General features: G+C 44.8%; 7 protein-coding genes across 7 annotated transcripts; 4 read left to right on the top strand and 3 right to left on the bottom strand.

Annotated features, from left to right (window-relative positions):
- Positions 1-2,426: 2,426 nt before the first annotated feature.
- L203_103419 (uncharacterized protein) lies at positions 2,427-6,076 on the top strand (the record flags this gene model as incomplete). Its single annotated transcript, XM_066212821.1, has 8 exons — positions 2,427-2,612; positions 2,675-2,753; positions 2,796-3,007; positions 3,058-3,339; positions 3,408-4,188; positions 4,243-4,436; positions 4,494-4,711; positions 4,759-6,076. The coding sequence occupies 8 exons, from the start codon at positions 2,427-2,429 to the stop codon at positions 6,074-6,076; spliced, it is 3,270 nt and encodes a 1,089-aa protein (XP_066068918.1).
- Positions 6,077-6,234: 158 nt separating this feature from the next.
- On the bottom strand, positions 6,235-7,442 carry L203_103418 (uncharacterized protein; the record flags this gene model as incomplete). The annotated part of the gene is made up of 4 exons (XM_066212820.1): positions 6,235-6,346; positions 6,408-6,727; positions 6,788-6,884; positions 6,937-7,442. The coding sequence occupies 4 exons, from the start codon at positions 7,440-7,442 to the stop codon at positions 6,235-6,237; spliced, it is 1,035 nt and encodes a 344-aa protein (XP_066068917.1).
- A 155-nt stretch (positions 7,443-7,597) lies between these two features.
- On the top strand, positions 7,598-10,084 carry L203_103417 (uncharacterized protein; the record flags this gene model as incomplete). Its single annotated transcript, XM_066212819.1, has 6 exons — positions 7,598-8,656; positions 8,708-8,947; positions 8,997-9,652; positions 9,700-9,765; positions 9,814-9,995; positions 10,047-10,084. The coding sequence occupies 6 exons, from the start codon at positions 7,598-7,600 to the stop codon at positions 10,082-10,084; spliced, it is 2,241 nt and encodes a 746-aa protein (XP_066068916.1).
- Positions 10,085-10,345: 261 nt separating this feature from the next.
- L203_103416 (uncharacterized protein) lies at positions 10,346-10,870 on the bottom strand (the record flags this gene model as incomplete). The annotated part of the gene is made up of 2 exons (XM_066212818.1): positions 10,346-10,603; positions 10,655-10,870. The coding sequence occupies 2 exons, from the start codon at positions 10,868-10,870 to the stop codon at positions 10,346-10,348; spliced, it is 474 nt and encodes a 157-aa protein (XP_066068915.1).
- Positions 10,871-11,116: 246 nt separating this feature from the next.
- Positions 11,117-11,882, top strand: L203_103415 (uncharacterized protein; the record flags this gene model as incomplete). The annotated part of the gene is made up of 4 exons (XM_066212817.1): positions 11,117-11,245; positions 11,299-11,336; positions 11,461-11,535; positions 11,798-11,882. The coding sequence occupies 4 exons, from the start codon at positions 11,117-11,119 to the stop codon at positions 11,880-11,882; spliced, it is 327 nt and encodes a 108-aa protein (XP_066068914.1).
- A 738-nt stretch (positions 11,883-12,620) lies between these two features.
- Positions 12,621-15,365, bottom strand: L203_103414 (uncharacterized protein; the record flags this gene model as incomplete). The annotated part of the gene is made up of 5 exons (XM_066212816.1): positions 12,621-12,806; positions 12,862-14,988; positions 15,072-15,156; positions 15,209-15,252; positions 15,300-15,365. The coding sequence occupies 5 exons, from the start codon at positions 15,363-15,365 to the stop codon at positions 12,621-12,623; spliced, it is 2,508 nt and encodes an 835-aa protein (XP_066068913.1).
- Positions 15,366-15,567: 202 nt separating this feature from the next.
- On the top strand, positions 15,568-20,487 carry L203_103413 (uncharacterized protein; the record flags this gene model as incomplete). The annotated part of the gene is made up of 14 exons (XM_066212815.1): positions 15,568-16,661; positions 16,709-16,986; positions 17,062-17,151; positions 17,202-17,435; positions 17,483-17,783; positions 17,843-17,858; positions 17,909-18,023; positions 18,074-18,125; positions 18,176-18,312; positions 18,367-19,182; positions 19,234-19,345; positions 19,395-19,665; positions 19,715-20,228; positions 20,291-20,487. 14 exons carry the CDS (start codon positions 15,568-15,570, stop codon positions 20,485-20,487), a joined length of 4,227 nt encoding a protein of 1,408 aa, XP_066068912.1.
- Between the last annotated feature and the right edge of the window lie 87 nt (positions 20,488-20,574).

Below are 20,574 nucleotides of genomic sequence, written 5' to 3'. Positions count from 1 at the left end.
TCTGGCCAGCGGGTCGTTGCATGCTCATACCTTCCACACCCGCGCCCCCGTTCCCACCCGGACGGGTAGGAAAAGTGCCCATTCGAGGCATTTGGTGTCCATGATGGGGTGCATGACTCTGTTGTCCAACAACACGACCTTGAATCGAGTGGTTTGTGTTATCCCAATCTCGACTAGGGATTGCGTAAGGCGCGCCGGCAGGTCGAGGGGAATTAATCGATGAAGCAGGAGCAGCGGTTCCAGTAGGGCGAGTGGTAATCCGAGCAGCTGTAGGAGAGGGGAGGGATGGAGGGTGTGGGTGGGTACCGTTTTGGAGCATTCGTAAACCATAGAGACCATGATCACCAGAATTGAGATAATGGTACTTTTAGCCTATCAGTCAAGCTCTTTTCGCAACACGGAAAACTCACTTTAAGACCGTTCATTTGTCTATATCTCTTCGTACAGCCAGCTCCAACCGCACACACAAATGGTCTGTTTCTTTCTTCTGCCTCTTCAAGAGTCAATCCTAAATCGACAGCATCATGTACGGCGAAATCACATTGTCTATCCACCATTAATTTAAATCAAATAAAATCTTGCAAGTTACTTACCCTTTTTGCTGGTGATACTTCAATCCATTACTCTGCTTATAAGCCTTGTTGCATCCGGGATTAGGGCATCTCCAAGGCTTGTGAGAGCTGAATAAGCTTGGTTGAGTCATAGGCGGATCCGAAAAGAGCTTCGGCCCAGTGGTTTGTTTGAGTTGGTTTTGTCCAGGAGTGGTAGGAGCAAGTTGTCCGTTTTGTTGAGACGGTGTTTGAGTGAGCGTTGTGATGGCAGATTTGGCAGGTGTAGATACCGCCGCACCTTCAGCAGCATCTGGATTCAATTCTTTGGCGGCAGGAGGACTTGGCCTGCTTCCAGGCGGGACCGTGGGAATACCAAGATTGGAGACAGCGCTCGCGAAAAGCACACCAGGTGCCACTGCAGTTGGCATGTCATTCTTTGACTTTGCATCCTTTTTCCCGGCTACCACTTCGTTGAACGCCCTGTCGAATCGTTTTTGTTGAGCTGCAGGTCTCAATCCCATATTGTTGGCACCCAAAAATCCTGAAGGTCTCGAAGGGTTAATTTTCGGTTGTGGAAAGACAGGCGACGGCTGTGCGGATGTTGTGGGAGTGGCAAGAGAATTGTCCGGCGGCGAAGAAGACGAAGATTGAGTACGTGTAAGAGTCAGGTTTGAGGCACGAATTTGTGGAGACGCTTCTGGGGGTGATTTGAGAACATCAGAAAGTTTGAGTGGAGACTTGTCAACGGATCCGGCACCCGTATTTGTGGTAACAGTTGGCAAGGGACCTTTAGTGGGTAAGGGATAGCTTGGAACAGGAACTGCGGTTGAAGTAGCTGGCGACAGAGATGACCGAGATGAACCCGATGTAGGTGCTTGTGAAGGCTCTTCCTCAACCTCTTCTAAATCAAGATCCATCGCATGAGTCACAGGTGAGAAGCCGTCTCCTGTATCGGGTGGCATTTGGGGATCCGAGAACGGATGGCAGTCTTCTACATGTTCCAACAAGGCATGCAAGCCTGAGTGAGTTTTGCCGCAACATTCATAGGCTTTTGTGAGCTCAGCGTCAGTACGGGCCATCATGCCTTGCACTTGTGAGCGATTGTACGACGTGCTGAGAGACATTGGCTGAAACGACATCGAGGCGAATGATGTCGAGATATTATTTGGATCCCGACCAGACACGGCTGCTGCGTAGGATCTGCGATGATAACTGGATGACATTGATCCCATGGGGAGATTAAAATGCTGAGCAGAGGCAGCAAAAGACGATGGTTCCATTGTGATTGATGTTGAAAATGGTATCATCACCGGCGAATCGTTTCTACTAACTCGTCAGATGTTACTGTTCCCGTCGCCGCTGGCATCGTTCCACTCACCCCGCGTCACCATAGAATCTCGCGCCGAAGCTGCCAACTATTCCGCCGTTGCCCCATTTGACGCTCCGTGGTTTGCCCTCAAAAGAGAATCCGCCGCCGTTGGTAAAGCTGATTCCAGTCATGGCGCCATAAGACATTGGACTAGCACCGGTTTTCGGGAGGAGAGGTGCTGGATGTGGGTTCGACGAACGGGTGTTGCGTGTAGGCACAGGCTGCGGTGGCGGCGACACCATGGTGGTTCACAATGTCAAAAAGAAAAGAATACTTTTTAGGTGGTTTTTAAAAAAAAGATGAAATAAATTAAAATATAAATAAAAAGCAAGTGGCGAAAGAAGCACCCCAATACTGCTTCCGTTCTCCGCTTGTTGCTCGGACACAGGGAAAGGCGGAGGTCACCGTAGCCTCCACACCTGTTTCCACGTCATGACTTTTTTAACTACGTCTTGTTACGATATTACAGATTATTGCTTTTATTGTTATTTCTTTTGCTAATCATAATGCGTCCTTTCTATCTACAACCATTGCTCTCATTTAAGAGCGATGACTTGTTGGAGTTTGACGAATCGCTCAAAGCGCAAGACAGAAGCGTATGCTGTGTAGAGGGTTACGGCCTTAATCTGTATGTTGGAAGTTCGGATGGTACAGTGGAATGGTGGCTCAATGAGGGGCCTGCACATGCTGCGGTGAGTGCTGTGTTTGATAACTTTGCTTATTCTGTCAGGCCAGTGGCTGGATAATGAAACAGAGACACACTCTCTTTCCAAAGAGACCAGTTAGTAAAATGTATATTCTTCCAAGAGTTTCAAAGATGCTGGTCATTTCAGGTAATATTATCGTTTTGCGGCTCTTTAACTGATGGGTTATAGACGGAACTTTACATGCTTTACACTTGCCTAATCTCGAACCTGTTCATTCGAGCACGTTTCCTCTTATGCGAAACGTAGTCTCAGTCATTCTGAATGACGATGAACTGGATTGGAACCCAGGAACAGAGGAAAAAACAGATACGACAGTCGTGCTTGTTCGTAGAAAAGTATTGAGTATCTACAAGCTTGGCGCAAGACTTCAGTCCATCAAGGTAATCTTGCTAGCATCTTATAGATTATGGCTCACCCTCTGTCGACTCAGGAAATACCACTCCCCGGTGCTGCGCCTACCCATCATGCCCTATTCCAAACTTTTCTCTGTTGTGCTCTACCGTCTGCAGAAACATCGGAGCTTCTCAACTGCGTGATCGACCTCTCCGATGCTTCTTTAACAGGAGTATTACCAGTATCGCAGATTTCTCCTGAAAGAGAAGAATCAATTAACCCCAATATCATTGTCATTCCAGGCGAAGAAGAGTTTTTGGTCACCAGTTTCACAGGGACAAGTACCATGGGTGTCTTTCTGAACGGACAGGGAGATCCAGTGAGAGGAACGATTGAGTGGGAATCACATCCGCTATCTATAGGTGTGTACACCTAAAAGCTTCATAGACTGACGTGATAGCCGTGGAATCTGGTTGGATAATATCGTTGCTTTCCAATCAGACTATTACAATCCATTCTCTCTCTGATTTGGACAAGCCAACACAAACCATTTCATTTCCTCCTAATACTATTGTAAAATCACTGAGCTATTCGCCTTATGGAATCAGAGTAAAAGATTATGCGGCTGCGAATTGCATGCGAGTGAGCAAAGCCAAGTTTTTAACAAACACACTCGTACCTCAACCCCATCTCTCCCCCGAAAAATCATCCAAACGTAGAGAGGAACCATCCTCCGGATCAGGCCTGACACCCCCTTCATCTCCATCTTTGAATCTCACCCAAGTACCTTCAAATGAGTCGCCGTTTGTGACATGCTTGTCAGAGACCCTGTTGGTTACATCCACTTCCATCTCTTCACTCATTCCCACCCCGCCCGCTTTGGTTCTGGCGAACATGCTAGAAGAGAACCAATTCAACGAAGCGATAGCATATGTTGACGATTTCCGCCGTCGTCTTCGTCGAGGCGAGCTGCCTCAAACATCTTCATTTGATCCTCCTTCTTCTCACACATTTAGATATCTCTGTCTCTTGCTTGCTTCTCATTTGACAGCAGCAGCAAGTTTCCAAAAGTCTATTGAATATTGGATTAGAGCTAAAGTAGATCCTCGGTGGATTTTAAGACTATATGAGAAACTGAGAGGCAAGATGATTGGAAGAGATGAAGAAGGAGAAGTGCAGCATGGTTTGAAAGAGCTGTGGGAGGGTATGCAGAGCATTGAAGATACAAGTCGGTTCTAAAAGTGATTCGAAGGAATTGATAGAAATTGACGTGAATTTGTAGTCACAACATCAATCAAACGAAATTACTCTCCACACCTGACTCCTTCATCTGAATTATCTCCAGCATCAACAGATTTGCGTGAAGCGCTAGAGCACGAGGCAAATTTGATGTTACTTGAAGTATTGCGAAGGACAAGAACGAGCAGGAAAAAGGGAGGAGGCGCGCGAGGTATCGATAGTCGGAAGATTGATGCTGTTTGTTTTTCATTCTCTCCTTACATGCCACATCTAGAAACTCAACGATGACTTTAGGTGATTGACACAACCTTGGCCAAACTTCTCACTCTCACACTACCAACTTCTACCGGGCAACCTCAAGACAGCACGGACGAACTATTACAATTGCTCTCGGATCCAAGTCAAGTTGTGCTTGCGGAAGTAGAACCGTTCTTGAGTAAAAGGCCGTATGTACTTGCAAGGGTCATGAGGAGTGAGGGCAAGTCACAGCGAGTTCTCGAGCTTCTACGAGGGTAAGAGCATTCATACGCGTGGTGATGAGCTAATCTTGTGAACATAGAATGGTGGAGAAGGGAGAGAGCGATGCTTTATGCGATGATCCTATTGAAGAGCTAGCACAAATACTTGAAAGTGTCAAAGATAAAGATGTTTGGCAAGAATATCTACTATGGTTGGTTCCACGTCGCCCAGAACGATCCTTGTCTCTCATTATCACCCATTGTCCTTCTGATCTACCACCCACCGATCTATTACCCAATCTCTTCACTCTTTCGTCGACTGTATATCGAGCGTACCTTGAACATATAGTCGTCACCAAACGTTCTCCTGTACGCGCACTACACCAAGAACTCCTTACACTCCTCCTAGATGATGCGGAGCAGATGATCCAGGATGATGGCGTTCAATACCACCTCCAAGAACTCAACGATGAATACAAAAAAGAGCCATTAGGAGTCAGAGAAAAAGAACCATTTATACACTTTTTGGCGCGTATAGCACCAGACACGCCAATCAAACGAACGAGACTCAAACTAGTGTTTCTCCTGCAAGGGTCGCCGTTCTACGAGGCCAAAGAAGCGGAAAACAGGTTGCAAGCGATAATGGGATTAGAGTGGGAGAGAGCTATTGTTTATGGAAAACTCGCAAAACATACCGACGCCCTCCGACTTCTCGCTCTCGACATCCAGGATCCGCTCTCGGCATTGACATATGCTACATCCTTAGGAGAGGTTCTACCTTGTAGATTGGCGAGGTCGGTCGCTAGCGTTTCGAATGTGGACGAGACACTGAACTCATGGGCGACGTTGGGGGAAACGGGAAGGAAAAGTTACAATGATCGGGCTGGTGTTACGGGCGCAAATGAAGGCAGAGGCCTCGTTCGCGACCTCCTGTCCGTCTATATGTCCGACGGGACGGCCTCTTCCCTCCATTTTGCCTCCTCCCTCCTCAACACCCACTCTCACCTCTTGCCTCTCTTACCGCTTCTCTCATTCATGCCATCTTCATGGTCCTTGCGTGACGTTTCCCCGTACTTTATACGCAAGTTGAGGAAAGGAGAAGAAAGAAGATGGGAGGGGATGATTAAAAAGAGCTTGGGAAGGGGAGAGTGTGTAGAGTGGAATTTAAAGTGGCTTGAAGACGTGCGGAAGATGCCTCCAGTTATCAGAAGAAGCCATGAAGGTAGTCAAAGCGAGAAAGGAGAGTGGGATGAGAAGCATATCATGGTGGAGGATGAGAAAGAGCAATGGTCTACAACAGAGAAGATCCAAATGACACATGATTTATCGGAAAAAACTCAAGTACCACAACATCACTTTTCGGAGAAGTTGCTCATAGAAAGAACGAATACTGACAACAAAAGATTTGACGCCATATAGATATAACGAACTGGAATGATATAATGTCACCTCTGTTGATTATTTGTATGTATTATGTCGTTTTTGGTTGCTTTAACTAGATATAGGTATGAGCATGGATGCTGGGTACACCAGATTTCCTGTTAGAATACGTTTTTGATGACTGTCTTATATTGGCTCTACTCGAGCTTGATTACTTGTTTGTTGGTCAACCCAAACTCCTCTAACAAACCCGTAACAGGCCCTTGATCGAGGCTTGGCGTCATTCCTCCACAGAGCGGTCTCATCAACCTAGATTGGACGCCCCTCATTTATCAGCACCTTCCTATGTAGAGGCCTAATAAGTACTTGCCATAGTGGTAGACAGACGAGCACGAGTATCTTGTCCTTTGAGACGTCTGCCAGTGCTGACTCGATGAGATTTCGTGGGATGGCACCTTGATGAAATCGAGAAACAACAAGTTGATTACCGAATTTGGATTGTTGAGCACTCAGAAAAGCGGGATCTTGCGTGGTGTTGGCCCAATCAACATTAACGTCCTCTTCCACTTTCGTACTAACTGTTGAGGAAGGCTGTGGGAAGGCATGGATGACTTCCAATCTAGGACAGGTCGATGGCGAAAGTTTGGAAAGAAGCTGTAGGAAAGGCGAGATGGCTGTACCTGTCGATATCTACCAAGTCACACAGGATTCAATTTAGGCCCCAACAATGTTGGGTGCTAATCAACTTGCCATGACAATCTTATCGTATTGGGAAGGATAAATTGAAAAGGTCGGAATAGGTCCTCGCATACCGAGTGTTTCTCCCTCTTTTGTCAAATGGATCACTCTTTATCATTATTAGAAAGTGTGTTCAGCATTCCTTCTGCTCAGATACATACTGGCCAACTTCTCCTCCTCTCACCCTCTTCACCACTAATCTCACTTCCTTCTCCCCCTTTGTCGGATCATTCACGGGCGTATAAGGCCGTTCAATCTGGATATCTGAACTTTTGATCATGACGTGCTGGACTGTCACTTCGCCTCCTTCGACATCTGTCACTGTGCCATCGAACCTGTAGGGTTTATCGAAGAATTTCTGAGAGGCAGGAGGTATAGTGACAGAGATAAGTTTATGGAACGGTGTGAGAGGCCTTGTAGATTTGAGTGGCTGGTCAGAGTATAAATGAGGCTGTAAAGGGGGAGGAGATGTTGAGAACAAGTAAGCAGCGACTGGTATACCTATCGACAAACTCAAAAAGCTCAATACAATTTGTGGCGAACGAATGAGGGATTTGGCAGTGGTAGACGAAAGAGAGCGAGAGAAATTGGAGCTCTTGTTGGGAAACCGTTTCGTCAATGGGCTTTGAAAGCGACAGATAATATGTGTGATGAGATAAAAAGTCATTTTGAAGAATATAAAAAAGGAAAATAAAAAAAGAACAAGTAATAAAAAGTTGGAAAGAACCGTGATCAAGTTTTTCCGGTAATAATCCGTCGCCACATTTATTTATTTTTGCTTTCAAGTTGTATCTTTTTTTATTTTATATACCAACATTCAATATGCCGAAATCGCCAGAATTAGAACGCAAAAGGCGTCAAGATAGAGAAGTTGACGATCATAAGTATGACATGGACAGAAGGGAGAGGAAGAAAGACAGAGAAGGAAGAGATACAGATACAGATGGGAATAAAAACCGTGACAGATATAAATCAAAGCGGGATAGAGGCGATGAAGACATAGATGGGGACAGGAATAGACACGGGGACAGGGAGAAGGGAAACAGCCGGTATGACTCCGATCGTAGGGAGCGCAAGAGAGAACGGAGTCGGTCTAGAGACCGATCATACAAAAAGGAGAAGAAGCGTCGAGACTATTCCGAGTCTCGCTCTCCGTCGCCCTCTCGCAAGACCAAAAAACGCGAAGCCAAGGCTGCTGCAAAAGCTGCTGCAAAGCGTGAAGCCGAGCTTGAAAACTCTCGAGCAATGGCGGAGCTTTCAATGTACTCGGCAGCCGATAATCCTTTTCACGATGTCAATCTCAACCAACAGTTTCAGTGGCACAAGAAACGAGACAAAGAAAAGAAACAGGGTTTGACTGCCGAAGATATCATTCGCAAAGACACACTTCGGAGGAAAGAGGCAGAGGAAGAGCTGGAAAAGTTGAAAAAGAAGCGAGATGAGCGAGAGATTGATCGACAATTAAGGGAAGAGGAAGAAAACAAGCAGCGGAGGATGGCAGAAGATGCATTAATGGCGGATTGGATAGCCAAAGAAGATGATTTTCAGCTGGAACAGTCTCGTCGTCGCGCGGGTATACGTCTGAGAGAACATCGGGCCAAAGCCATCGACTTCCTTGCTATCAACCTCCGTTTCACTGATCCCAAATCTTCTCGTCAAACGGCGGCTATTGGCGTTCTCACCAACCCTCATTCGAGGGAAGTCGAGAGGGAGGAGGAGGAGGAAGGGTGGGGATGGGCTGATGCTGGATTCGAATTTGAAATTGATGAGCCATGGAAGATTTTCGACAATCTAACGCTAGAAGATTGTATCGAGCTGCAGAATGATATCAAAATGTATCTCAACCTGGAGAAATCGCCTGTTAATATTGAATTTTGGCAGGTGCGCTTTCAATCAAGGAACTGCTGTTGAGGGGTACTAACATGTCATCAGGCGATGCATATCATATGTGAACACCATCTAGCTGATCTTCAAAACCTTGATCACGCCGCTGGTATACGTCACTCTGATCCTCAAGTTGAAGAAGCGACAACCAAGATCGTCTCTGGCTTGAGTCTTCAGCGACTAACTGAACTGGAAGACAGAGCGAATGGACTATTGCATAGTAACCAGCCTGTCGATTCTGATTTTTGGGAATTGGTTCTCAAGAAAATACATGTAGAAAAAGCTGTCGTGAGTTGGTTGTACCGCTTTAGGTATATGAAGCTGACTTATTTGGCAGGCAAAGCTCAACTCTATCCACGAGATCGTCTTGAAAAATCGCTTAGAACAATTCAAACGTCGCCAGCGCGATGATGCAGCTAAAGTTCAAGCTGAGCTTGGGAGCACCATTGCGCCAAGATCCGAGAATCTCTATGGAGGCGATATACACGCCGAAGCTGGCACAGTACCAGATGAAGGGGCTGAGGCAGATGATGAAGAAGAAGATGAGGATGATTATGTGGAGCTTTACGATCGAGAAATGAGTCCGGTTGCCATTGATCCAAGGACGATGAACTTGGAAGAGAGGAGGTTGCCCATTGTAAATGAAGAAGACGAACTGCATACATTATTCGCTGCTCGTCACACTATTACAGCCGCAAACTTTGTTCCCAAACATGCTCAACAAACCCGTGTTATGGCGCATACTGTCCAATCTCTCTCTCGTCCTTCTGCTGCCGATCTTGAAGCGGAGCGTGTCTACAGAGAAGAAGCAGAGAGAGAAGCACGTGAACTTGGGTCTGATGAAAGCGAAGAGGAGTTTGGCGATCTGGACCCTGGTCTGGATCTGCCCTCTACTTATGACTGGAGTGATAGATATAGGCCAAGAAAACCTAGGTTTTTCAACAGGGTGCATACAGGATACGAATGGAGCAAATATAATCAAACTCATTACGAGCAAGTCTCTTCTACCCTGAGTCACGCATGTGCTGATGCCCCCATAGTACTGACAACCCACCTCCCAAGGTTGTGCAAGGCTACAAATTTAATATCTTCTACCCCGATCTCATGTATGATTGTGCCGTTTCTTTCATATAATCGCACTCACCCATCTTTAGTGATAAATCCAAAGCTCCTACATATTACCTCAAACCTGTTCCAGACGATCCGGATACGCAAATCATTGTCTTCACTGCTGGACCACCATATGAAGACATTGCTTTCAGGATTGTCAGGAGGCCCTGGGAATATTCTCATAGAAAAGGATTTCGAAGTACATTTGATAGAGGAGTACTGCAACGTGAGTGATTGGTAGATCTTGTCTTGAGAAGAGAAATTGAACAATGAACAGTGTATCTCAATTTTACCAGGGCATTCTACAGAAAGTAAAAAAAAGTAGGCATGGCTTCATAGAGTGACAATCAGAAGCATGGAGATCGTCGTCGTATCAATTGTCACAGTGAGATACAATCTTGTATCATGGTGCTAGCAACAAATACATTCACTTATTACCGTTTCTTGCTTTTGTGTCCGCTAACGTTGGTTCCACGAAAAAGGCTCGTGAGTTGACAGTGTATGTCGAGTGACATGAAAAAGTTCATCCGCGTAGAAGACAAATTGTCAGAGGTTTTCCAATATAGACTGATTGCTCTAAGATGCAATACCCTCCCATTCATGTAGAGCATAAGCGTTAGCACCTTCCCGCTTCCACGTTCTCATCTCGTCTTTCCTTTCTTTCCGATTTTTCTTATTTTGGACTCTTGAACCCATTCCACGAACAGGCACCGAACTCGGTTCGTCTGCCCAGGCAGCAACTTCGTAAGCGTTGGCCTGTTGCTCTGATTTGAGGGACAGAGCAAGCAGACGCTGGCGTCGAAGCCTTTGTCTAAGCCGAATCCCAGACGAAATCTAGAATACTTGTCAGGTTTCTTCAGAATACAATTCTTGAGCGATACTTGCTTTGAAAAACAGCACAACAGCAGCTAAACAGAGCACGATAACGCCCGCTGCTACAGCCGCCCTCACTATTTTGCTCGTAGCATACGAGTAGATATAGCCTGTACTTGTAGCAGAGTGTGTCCTAGATCCTGTACTCCACTGAGTGACTGTACTGGCGCCGATAATAGTGGAGTCCGATATGGTGGACTGAAATCCGGCTGTTTCTAGAGAGGGCATTTCTAAAAGGCTGAAAGGACTATGGTGGCATAGTTACAAATAATGATTGGGTGAATGGTTTATATATAATAAGACAATCAAAGTAAAGTATGAATAACAAAGTCAAGACAGAATCGAGATTGCTACGATGTTAGTTAGGCGTGCGATATAATTAGGCGCGCATGAACATTACTGTCCAATTGAATTTGTTGTCCTCTTTCATCCTTTTCCTTTTCTTACATCTATACCTACAAAACCATCTTTGTAATGATTAGACTAGCTATCACTCCCATCGCTCGTCCTTTAACGCTTAAATCCACATCGTCCCTTGCGAGACGGTATGCGAGCCATGGACCTACCTATAACCCACCCTCCGGCTATCTCTTTGGTGAACGTGTGAGTCGTGAACGAACTTGAAGACTAGTGATGGTACTGATAACGGGATATAGCCACCAAAAAATGGCAAGAGAGTGAAGGAGTCCTGGGAGTAAGTGCTATCAACGTTTTGTAGCTTCACTGTACCTTGAGTGGCACATTCCGATTATATAATTGTTACTGCCAACGTCATTGGATAATATAGGATGAGCACATACTAACGTGCTGCCTGCTAGAAATATCTACTACGTTGGAATGTTTGGCGGAATGGCTTTAATGGGGGTGATTTATGTTTACAAGCCAGATACGAGGTGCGTGACTGGAATCATATCTTCCCGTCTTGAATTAGATACTAATGAGTCAATTAATTTTGAATAATTTTACGCCCATCCCATCTTTTCTGTTTCCCTTTATTTACGGGCTGGGACTTACACCAACCCTACAACGGTCACTCACTACCGATATTTTACCTTTTTAAATCCGAATCGACCCAAAAATATCTCATCATTTGGACTATCCCATGGCCGTGTCGAATATTTTGCATTATCAATCTCAAATCCTATCAATGAGTAGTATTCAAAGCTGGGCTCTGAAAGAAGCAAAAGAGCGTTTGGAGGCAAGAGGCGAAAATTACCAATACAAGCCCAAGTCTGCGTAGACAGTCAGGATGCTAGTCATTGGTATCTTTTGGCCTAAATGTATGAGATTGGGGATTTGAAGGGCATCTTGTGAGCGATACAAGCTTAAGAAGTACATTCAAGGTTCATGATTGAAAGCAACTGTCACATTGCTTGTGAACGGGTTGAAACGGATGACAGAATGTTTTCATTAGATCACCAAATGCTTATTTCCGGCCGTTTGAAGCTGACAGCGTCTTTGAAGTTTTTCAGACTGAAATCGGGAGTGTTCGATTTTGAGCGACAAGCATATGAGACTTTTTGTCATTTTGTTCTCAGAGATCATCAAAAACGAATACTCTCAGTTGATTTCACCCTTAGGCAGAGGATTTTAAAAAAGCTGAATATGGTCCCAGGATGGCAAAAAGCGCAAGTCATCGTTCTTGTTCAATCAATATCCGCATGCTATATAAGATGAATAGACGAGTCAGACTGTATCAACAATCGTAAAGGTGATCCAGCTTATTTCATTTCGGCTTGATTTCTGGATGCTATGCCCATGGTCTATTAGAGACATCAATCTGGTGTCGTCATGAGATTCTGGAGAATTGCTTTCTTGTATATCAATATCAACTTGGCACAGCAGTGTACACTTGGATCAAAAAGCGATATCCATGACCGTTGTTTTGACCAAACATCTAGATTACTTGGTCGTCATCTAAAGTACAGAGAGCGCTCTTACTGCTGCCATCTTGCTATTCAAAAACCAGGAATAGGCACTATGACTTTTCCTCATCCTTGATATTTTCCACTTCTTTGGCCAACGCTTCTTTGACCTTTTCTGCAGATTGTGCCGTCTTGACGCGTAGTGCATATAGTGTTGGTTTGCCATCCGTATTGAAGCCAAGGAATTTCAGGAAGGAACCATCTGCAGATGGGCTAAATGTAGATTTTAGAACCATGTTCTATTAAAGAGATCATCAGGTAAGCGACATGAGCGGAATGGTTTATTATGCTTACCATAATTACGTTTCCATTGCCATCAGTCCGCATCAGCAGTCTCCTCCTCGATCCCTTCTTCTCTTTCTTCATTTTGAAAATCCCCAACCCTTCCGAGATATACCTCCCATCCTCAAGTTTGTTCAATTTACCTCGTACTTCGTACAGTGTATCTTCATTTTCTTCACCTGCTCCGGCGGTTGTAGCAAGATTGGTTGATGGCTCTCCAGCGGTATCTTCTCCATCTGTAAGAACCGGGGTAGCTTCACTGGAAGTAGGCGCAGTTGTGACAGTCGAAGAAGCTGCGCTAAATGGAGCCAAGGAGGCAGAAAAAGAAGGGGCATTGGCGCTTGGTTGAACAACAGGAGATTTACCAAAAACAAACGGTTGCGAGGGCGAGGATATGTTAAAGGAAAGTGGCTGGGTTAAGCTGGATGCAGCAGACGTTGTTTTAGCAGGAGCAGGGACATGTGACCCGAAAGAAAAACCGGTCACGCTGCCACCAGCTGATATAGAAGATTTGCCGAAAGAAAAAGCAGAATTTGTTGCTGCAGGGGACCCACTGGCTTTCGCTCCAAAACTCAACGTTGGTATTGAACCACCCGGACCAAATTTGCCCAATAATTGCGCGCTTGGTTCATCGCTGCTCGGTTTTGATGGAGTAGTAGGGTTCATGAAGAGAGAAGTCGACTTTTTAGCAAGCTCCACCTTAGAAGTAGATGTTTCATTAGCCTTTCCAAGCTTTGCATCCTTTTCCATTGTTTTATCGGGCTTTTCAGCCAAAGCATCAGAAATGAGCTTGTTGACGGCAGCAGAAGTGTCCTTGGAAGCTGAAGAGAATGGTTTGGTAGATGTTGTGGCCGGAAAGGTAAAACCAGACTTGTTTGTGCCACTAAATGCAGAGGGAGTAAAGCCACTAGAAGCTTGAGTCGAGCTTGATGATGGAGCTTTGGGTAAAGAAAACCCACTAGCCGGAGCCTTTGGTAGAGAAAGGTCTGCGGCTAGTACTACAGAGTTTTTTTCCTTTCCCTTCTCGCTAGTATTCTTGTCATTCGCTTTATTTACTTTGGGTTTCCATCCAATCTTTTTTTCCACTTCTTGCAAGTGTGTTCCATACTGTTTGCCAAGGTTCGGAAGTACATCACACAGATTTATGAATTGATCTTTTTCAATCAGAGATGTGAAGAATTTGAGCGTGGATTGATTCAGGCCGCGTAACTGCGTATAATAGGCTGTCTCGGCAGGGTTGAGCGGTTCAGATTCGGATGAAGTAATTATAGGAGGTACAGGCATAGACCTTGAGGCAGGTGTGGTAACAGAATTAGATTGAGGGGAGCTGCTTGAGCCAAAACTTGTAGTATGGCCAAAAGAAAATGACATCGGTGCCTTTACTGGCTGTTTTGTATCGGCATCGCTGGAGGTAGAAGCGAATGTAGCAGGTTTACCAAAACCAAAGCTAGGTTTTTGAGCGGCTTCTCCGTTAGTACTATTGATCTCGCCTTCAGAATTCGTAGCGGAAGAAGACTGTAATGGCTTAGTTGAAGACTCTTCCTCGGCTGTTTTGGTCTTCATTGGACTTTCTTTGCTAGAAGTAGAGGCAGACGTGACACCAAAAGAAAAGGTTGGCTTAGATGCTTCGGGAGCAACAGAAGGGGAGGGAAAAGCCGATGCTGATATGGATCCCACAGAGAATATAGAACTGACAGTATCAAACGGCGTTGCTGGCTTAGACGCTTCTTTGAAAGTAGAGCTAGGTCCACCAAAAGAGAAGGCAGGTTTTGGTTCTTTTTTCTTTTCCTCATTTGGAGTTGGTAAAAATGTAGAAGTTGCAGCGGCGAAAGAGGGGTTTCCAAATGATTTCGGTGGATCAGTAGGCTTGTCAGGTTCGAGCTGGGCAGGTTTTTGGCCCAAACTGAAAATCGATTCTGTAGGCTTTGAAGATTCTACCGCTGAGGATGCGGGCGCCGCTACACTTCCATTTCCAAAAGAAAACCCGGCAAATGGTTTGGGGGCAGTAGTCGATGTATTAGTCAAAGCAGATGTAGCGGATGTCTGGCCAAATGCGAACGAGGAAGAATTGGAGTTGGAAGCGCCAAAGGAAAAAGTTGAGAATGGATTTGAAGCCGGAGCGGTGGAAGTCAGGGGCACCTTAATCAGTATTAGCCGAAATTATCTCATTAAATGTTAAACCAAGTGCGCCAGATCATCCTTGACTTAGTGATTAGACTTACCGGTACAGATGAAGTAACCACAGGTGCAGGTGTTGGCGTCGGACCAGCACTCTCAATTCCTCGTCGTTTAGGAAGCCCTCGCACACTATATCTCCTTGGTTAACACCGCTTCTCAATTTATCAACAATACTACCCACACTCGACCTTCTACTGGCGCAAAAGGCGCAGACCTCACACCGGGCTGTTAAATGTCAGTCAAAACCATCCGGCAACGCTCACTGTAATCACCTCTTCAGTGCTTTCTTCCTCAGCATCATTCTTGCTTGCCTGATTCTCTGCTTGTCTCTTTGCCATTTTTGGAATTGAAGCCGTTTGATAAATTTAAATGACAAATTATAAACAAAAGATAAAGAAAGACAAGAAGTGGAATTAGCCAAGGAATCAAATGCACGTGGCTCTCACGTGGATCTACAGCGTTACTTTGACCATTTACTTATCGCAATAGTTGGTTGAATCATGTTTTAAAAGAGGAACCAAATATTGACAATATCCAGCAATGAGTAGAGATACTCCGGGAACGTCAAGGACAAGATATAGCACAACACCTATGACTGAGCATGCTTCCACAGAAGACCAGGAGCATGGTATCACTCAAGCACCCTATCGACCTCCAGAACCAGTCATTGATCATCCCGAAGACGATCCTCCTCCTTATACGCCTGGAATAATTGCTGAGCCTCTTGAATACAACGAAATAGACGCTGAAAGAAAGTCTGAACTAGATAATGTAGACTCATGGCAGACTAATCCACAAGAGTATAACTTTATGGACCTCGACCAGTCTTCAGTCATGAAGCCTCAACTAGGTCCTGGGATTTTACCAAGAAGATGTTTAATGGTTGTGCATGACCATGAGCTTGTGAGGCCTTGCATTAAACAAGTTCCCTCGCCCTCAAAGGCGGTTGTGCCAGAACCTATGGCAGAGCCTTCCAAAGTTGCAAACACCTCTAGCTCTGTTCCTCTACCAGATACAACTCATTTGGCAAGCGCGGAAGATGTTTACAATGCCTTACCAGGTGAAGGAAATGAAAATGAAGAGTGGTATTTCTGTTCGACATGTTGGGCATGGATCCAAATCAAGGTTGGACGAGGTATACCTGAAATTCAATCTATGGAAGATTGGGAAAGCTTTGTGGTAGAGAATAAAGTCTACACTGATCTAGGCATTTTTGAGAATGCTAGGGATGAGCGTCGAATGGAATGGGAAAATTATAACAAGCTGCTCATTGCTCGCTCGACAATCACAGAAGAGCACCACCATTTCCATTTGTTTTTAAAACTTGTCCCCTCCTTGAGAACGGTTACCCGTTTGGAACGTGTTTCGGTCCCCAAAGATATGAACGTCTTTCCTCATCTGACTTTTGGTGTTGATTCCGAGCCTTCTTGGGAAACATTTCAAGTTCCTTATTCCTCTACCAAGTTGTTCATGAGCGACTCCTCAGATGCGTGGATTATGGTGAACGAAGGTATGGTACCTGGTCAAATACCTGTGGGACTAGCAAATGCATTCACACAGGAAAAAATGAACAACCCTAACCCTGGATTGGGAATTCACGATAGTGTCAACGAGGCTTGGACTCTGCTGGCAACGTAAGCATCTTTCACTTTGTTTCATCCAACCAACTGAGAACGTCTAGGCTTCTAATGAATCCACTATTCAAAGGCCAAAGAGGCTTTGTTAACCTTGGCAATGCACGCTTTCAATCCAAAATCGGTGCCAATCTTACTTCATCACATATCCTCTACCAAATTGGATTTGCATGCCTGCAAGAACCAGACGGATTGCGAGTGGGGCCTTTCAAAGCCAATGAAGGCATAGAGGAAGAGAAGCGGATGATGGAGAGGATGAACAAATATATGCTAAGGACTTGGGTGGAGATCTCATTATATTTGTCGGCTTATCAAAAAAGGAATGGTGCGTCACCTATGTTTCACAAACCTTTGAAGTTGTGAGCAGATTGAGAAGATTTTATGTTAAAATATGAAGTAGAAATGAAAACAATAACCTCTCCTTATATTGACGCTGTCTCACTTGAGCTTTCTATCGACCACATCATGGATTGCTCAAAATACCCGAAAGGTGAGACAGTGTAATAGTTTATCATGATTAGCTTTTAATGCCATTGGAAGCGTCTACGCCATTTCCTGATTCAATACGCGACGCTATACATACCCTTGGTGCTTCTCGGTATGATACTCTTGGCACCATCGAAGTCGCATATGATCTTCAGATCACTTTCGATACCAGGAATATTCCTAAGTATTTAGGCGCTCTAGAAAAAATTACAGAAGTCAATGTTTTTGGAAAAAGCAGTTTAGAAATGAAAGTTGCGATGGAAAAGAGTATGGACAAGTATACTGAGAGTGCGTGCCGTCGTCTGTCCCAAAGAAGATGTTCTGATGTTGAATAGGTGATGTAAACAGAGCATACGACCTCATCGGTTACACTCTTTCCCATGCCAAGGAGATTTGTGTCCCACCTCAAGATGCGCCAGATGAGTACATACTAAACATGCACAAAAATGCTATCCAGGCTTGTACTTCTCCGTCTCAACGATTAGAGATCAACCAGGCGCTTGTACTAATCGGGAAAGAGAGAGGAAATGACGAGATCAAGGCCATGGGAGAAAAGGGACAGACCGTTGTTAGTGTGGAAGAGGCTTATGAAGCTTTGAGTGCGCCTAGAGATGCTGTTGACGATGGATTAATGATGTAAGTCCAATCGTTCCATTGTATGCCAATCAAGATTGACTTTGACAATTCTGACGCAGGCAGTATGAAATGGCCGTAAGTGTCAACCGTTTCCGTTGAGGAAGAGAAGTTGATCAAGTTTTTAGATCAATGAATATCCTGGTAAAGCGGATCATTATCGAATGTGTCTCTCAGTTATTGCGAATGCACCTGGAGAGGAAAGGCCGAGTATAAAGCACTTTTTGGTGACTGGTACCAGAGGTATGTTGACCTTGTTAAACACAATTGATTGTATGTTTATAATGTCCCAGAACCAGAAGCACCTGTCCGTAAGGATGTGCCTGTCGGTCTGTATAATATCGGGTGAGTCTTGTATAAAAGAATTTCTGAGCATAAGACTTAAACAACTTTAGAAACACTTGTTATCTCAACTCCATTTTGCAATATCTCTATGCAATAAAGCCACTACGTGAGGCAGTTCTATGCTTTGATCGCGAAAAGGTTAAGCCAACTAGTCTCGCACAACCTGATGTGGAGAGGGCCCAGCGTTGTAGGTATCAAATTGTTTCTGAACTAAAATGCCAAACAAGCTAAAACGACATAGTTGTGGAACAACTGAGGCTTTTGTTTCTGCAGCTATATAAATCAGAACTTTCGGCAGTACGACCAGAGGAAGAATTGGCATATTTAGCTGTAACAAGACCCGAAGTGGATGCTATTGTTGAGTCGGATGATTGTGGTCCTAATTTATCGGTTGCTCCACCCCCCGAGTTTACGAAGACGAAACCTCTCTTGGAAACTGTTTCTTCCATCCCAGACTTGACAATCATGCCTTCACCTTCTTCAACTGCTTTCCCCTCGGTGACTCAGTCTCCTGCTCAAGAGATTCTCGACCTTTCCATGTCTTCCAAATCCGTAATAGATGATAACAATCAAGATGTTCGAGATCAAGTGCATGGTGCTATTTCTCCAGACACCACGAGTTCTCGTTCTCGTGAGACGTCCACAACCTCTATACTTGGTAAAAGGGCCAATAATGAACGTGATCGAGAAAACTCTCGCTCCCCTGGAGAAGAACGTGTACGCCTCAAGTCTGAATCATCTGGGTTAGGTCTGGAAGATATAATGGAGATAGATAACAATCGTACAATACTGAACGAAGGAGCTGAAAGTCCATCGACAATAACTGCTGTTGAGATGTCGCACCTTGAGTTGAAATCACCTCATCCTGAAGAGAAGAAAGGCGAAATAAGAGTAGACAAGCAATCACCTGATAAAGCTGAGGCAATGGTACTCGGAGAGCATACAAATAGGGAGAATGGGACTGCTTTCAGTATAGCCGAGATACCGCCACCTTTACCGTTCAGACCTAGGCCTAACCCTGCCAAAAAAGAGACATTACTTTCGGGTTTAAGATTTGGTGCGCCAAATCAATAAAACTGAACAAAGTAGAGGCTAACAATCGAGGTAGGTTTGCAGCAAGATTCTGCTGAGGTGTTGATCAATGTCTTGAGTCAATTGGAGCTAGCTCTCGACCTGCCTTGCTATGAAGCAAATGAAAAGGAGCCCAACCTCATCAAAAGGTAACCCCTTCTTTACACTTTCGGAAGAGTTATTGACGGAGAATTTAAGGCTATTTTCATGTAAATTTAAACAGCAAATAGTGTACGAATCACCTACTATCTCTCCTGGTGGCACCGTCGCGTCTGCATATGAAGCTCAACAACCGGTCGAATCTGTTTTCACTCACCCCATCATTGGTGTTGAGGAAGAAGGAAAAGATCTATACGACTGTTTGGCCGAGTTGTATCTCAAAGGAGCTGATATTGAGTATGAGGGTAAGAAGGGATATATGATGGAACTTATGGACCATTTCCCTCCAATGCTGTATATCCAAATGCGTGTAAGTATTGGCATATATACTTGGCGTTATGTCCTTCTGACAGAAACAGAGATCTCAATACGACCCTGCGACTGGACGTGAAAGCAAAACTAACACACACATCAGTTTCCCTCAAATCCTATCCATGTCTCGTTTCCTCCTCTCTGCGCCTGCGGAAAAGAGGGAAGAATCCATTACTCTCACAAGAGAAATGACACATGTTCGCACAAGGCTCCATGCTCTCATGAATCACCAACCACTATCTATTCCTCAAACGCTTAGGCATGCGTCTGCAGGTTTACGTGAACTTGCCATGCCTGATCTGGTAATGTTGGATCTTCAGTCTGTCGTTATGCCCGATTTGCTTGATGCATTGAACGAGGAGGCAAGTGAGGTGGACAAGGAAATTGAAGAGTTGCAACAATCATTGCCTCGATTGAAAGCGAGAATGAATGAAATTTGGAAAGAAGAACAGGAAAATGACGAAGATTGTGTCTATGAACTGGTTAGTGTTTTCATGCATCGAGGAAGGACAAGCGGATCTGGACATTATTGGACATATCAAGCTCATCTTCCAGAACAAAGTGAGTCCCTACCAGAGCCATTCTTTATCGGGATGATATCTAATGGCAAATGACACCGATAGGCGACGAATTCTACAGTTATAATGATGAGAAGGTTGCGGTAGTTCCTGCATCCGAAGTGCTCCAAGACCGTACGGGGAGCGATGCTAATCCAGCTCTGCTCTGTTATGCAAGAAAGGGATGGAATTTGATAGAATCATTACATAGAGAGGTTTTGGAACGTACCACCGAGGACAACATGCTGATTACATTCGATTGAGAACGTTGGAGAAAATAAAACGAGACAAACGTGTACGGTGGAGGGCGAAAGATAACTGTAACATGCATCTTGAAGGGAACATTCCTG

The sequence above is a fragment of the Cryptococcus depauperatus genome, chromosome 4 (assembly GCF_001720195.1).
Source record: "Cryptococcus depauperatus CBS 7841 chromosome 4, complete sequence".
Classification (NCBI taxonomy): Eukaryota; Fungi; Basidiomycota; class Tremellomycetes; order Tremellales; family Cryptococcaceae; genus Cryptococcus; species Cryptococcus depauperatus.
This window is presented reverse-complemented; position numbering and strand designations above follow the sequence as displayed.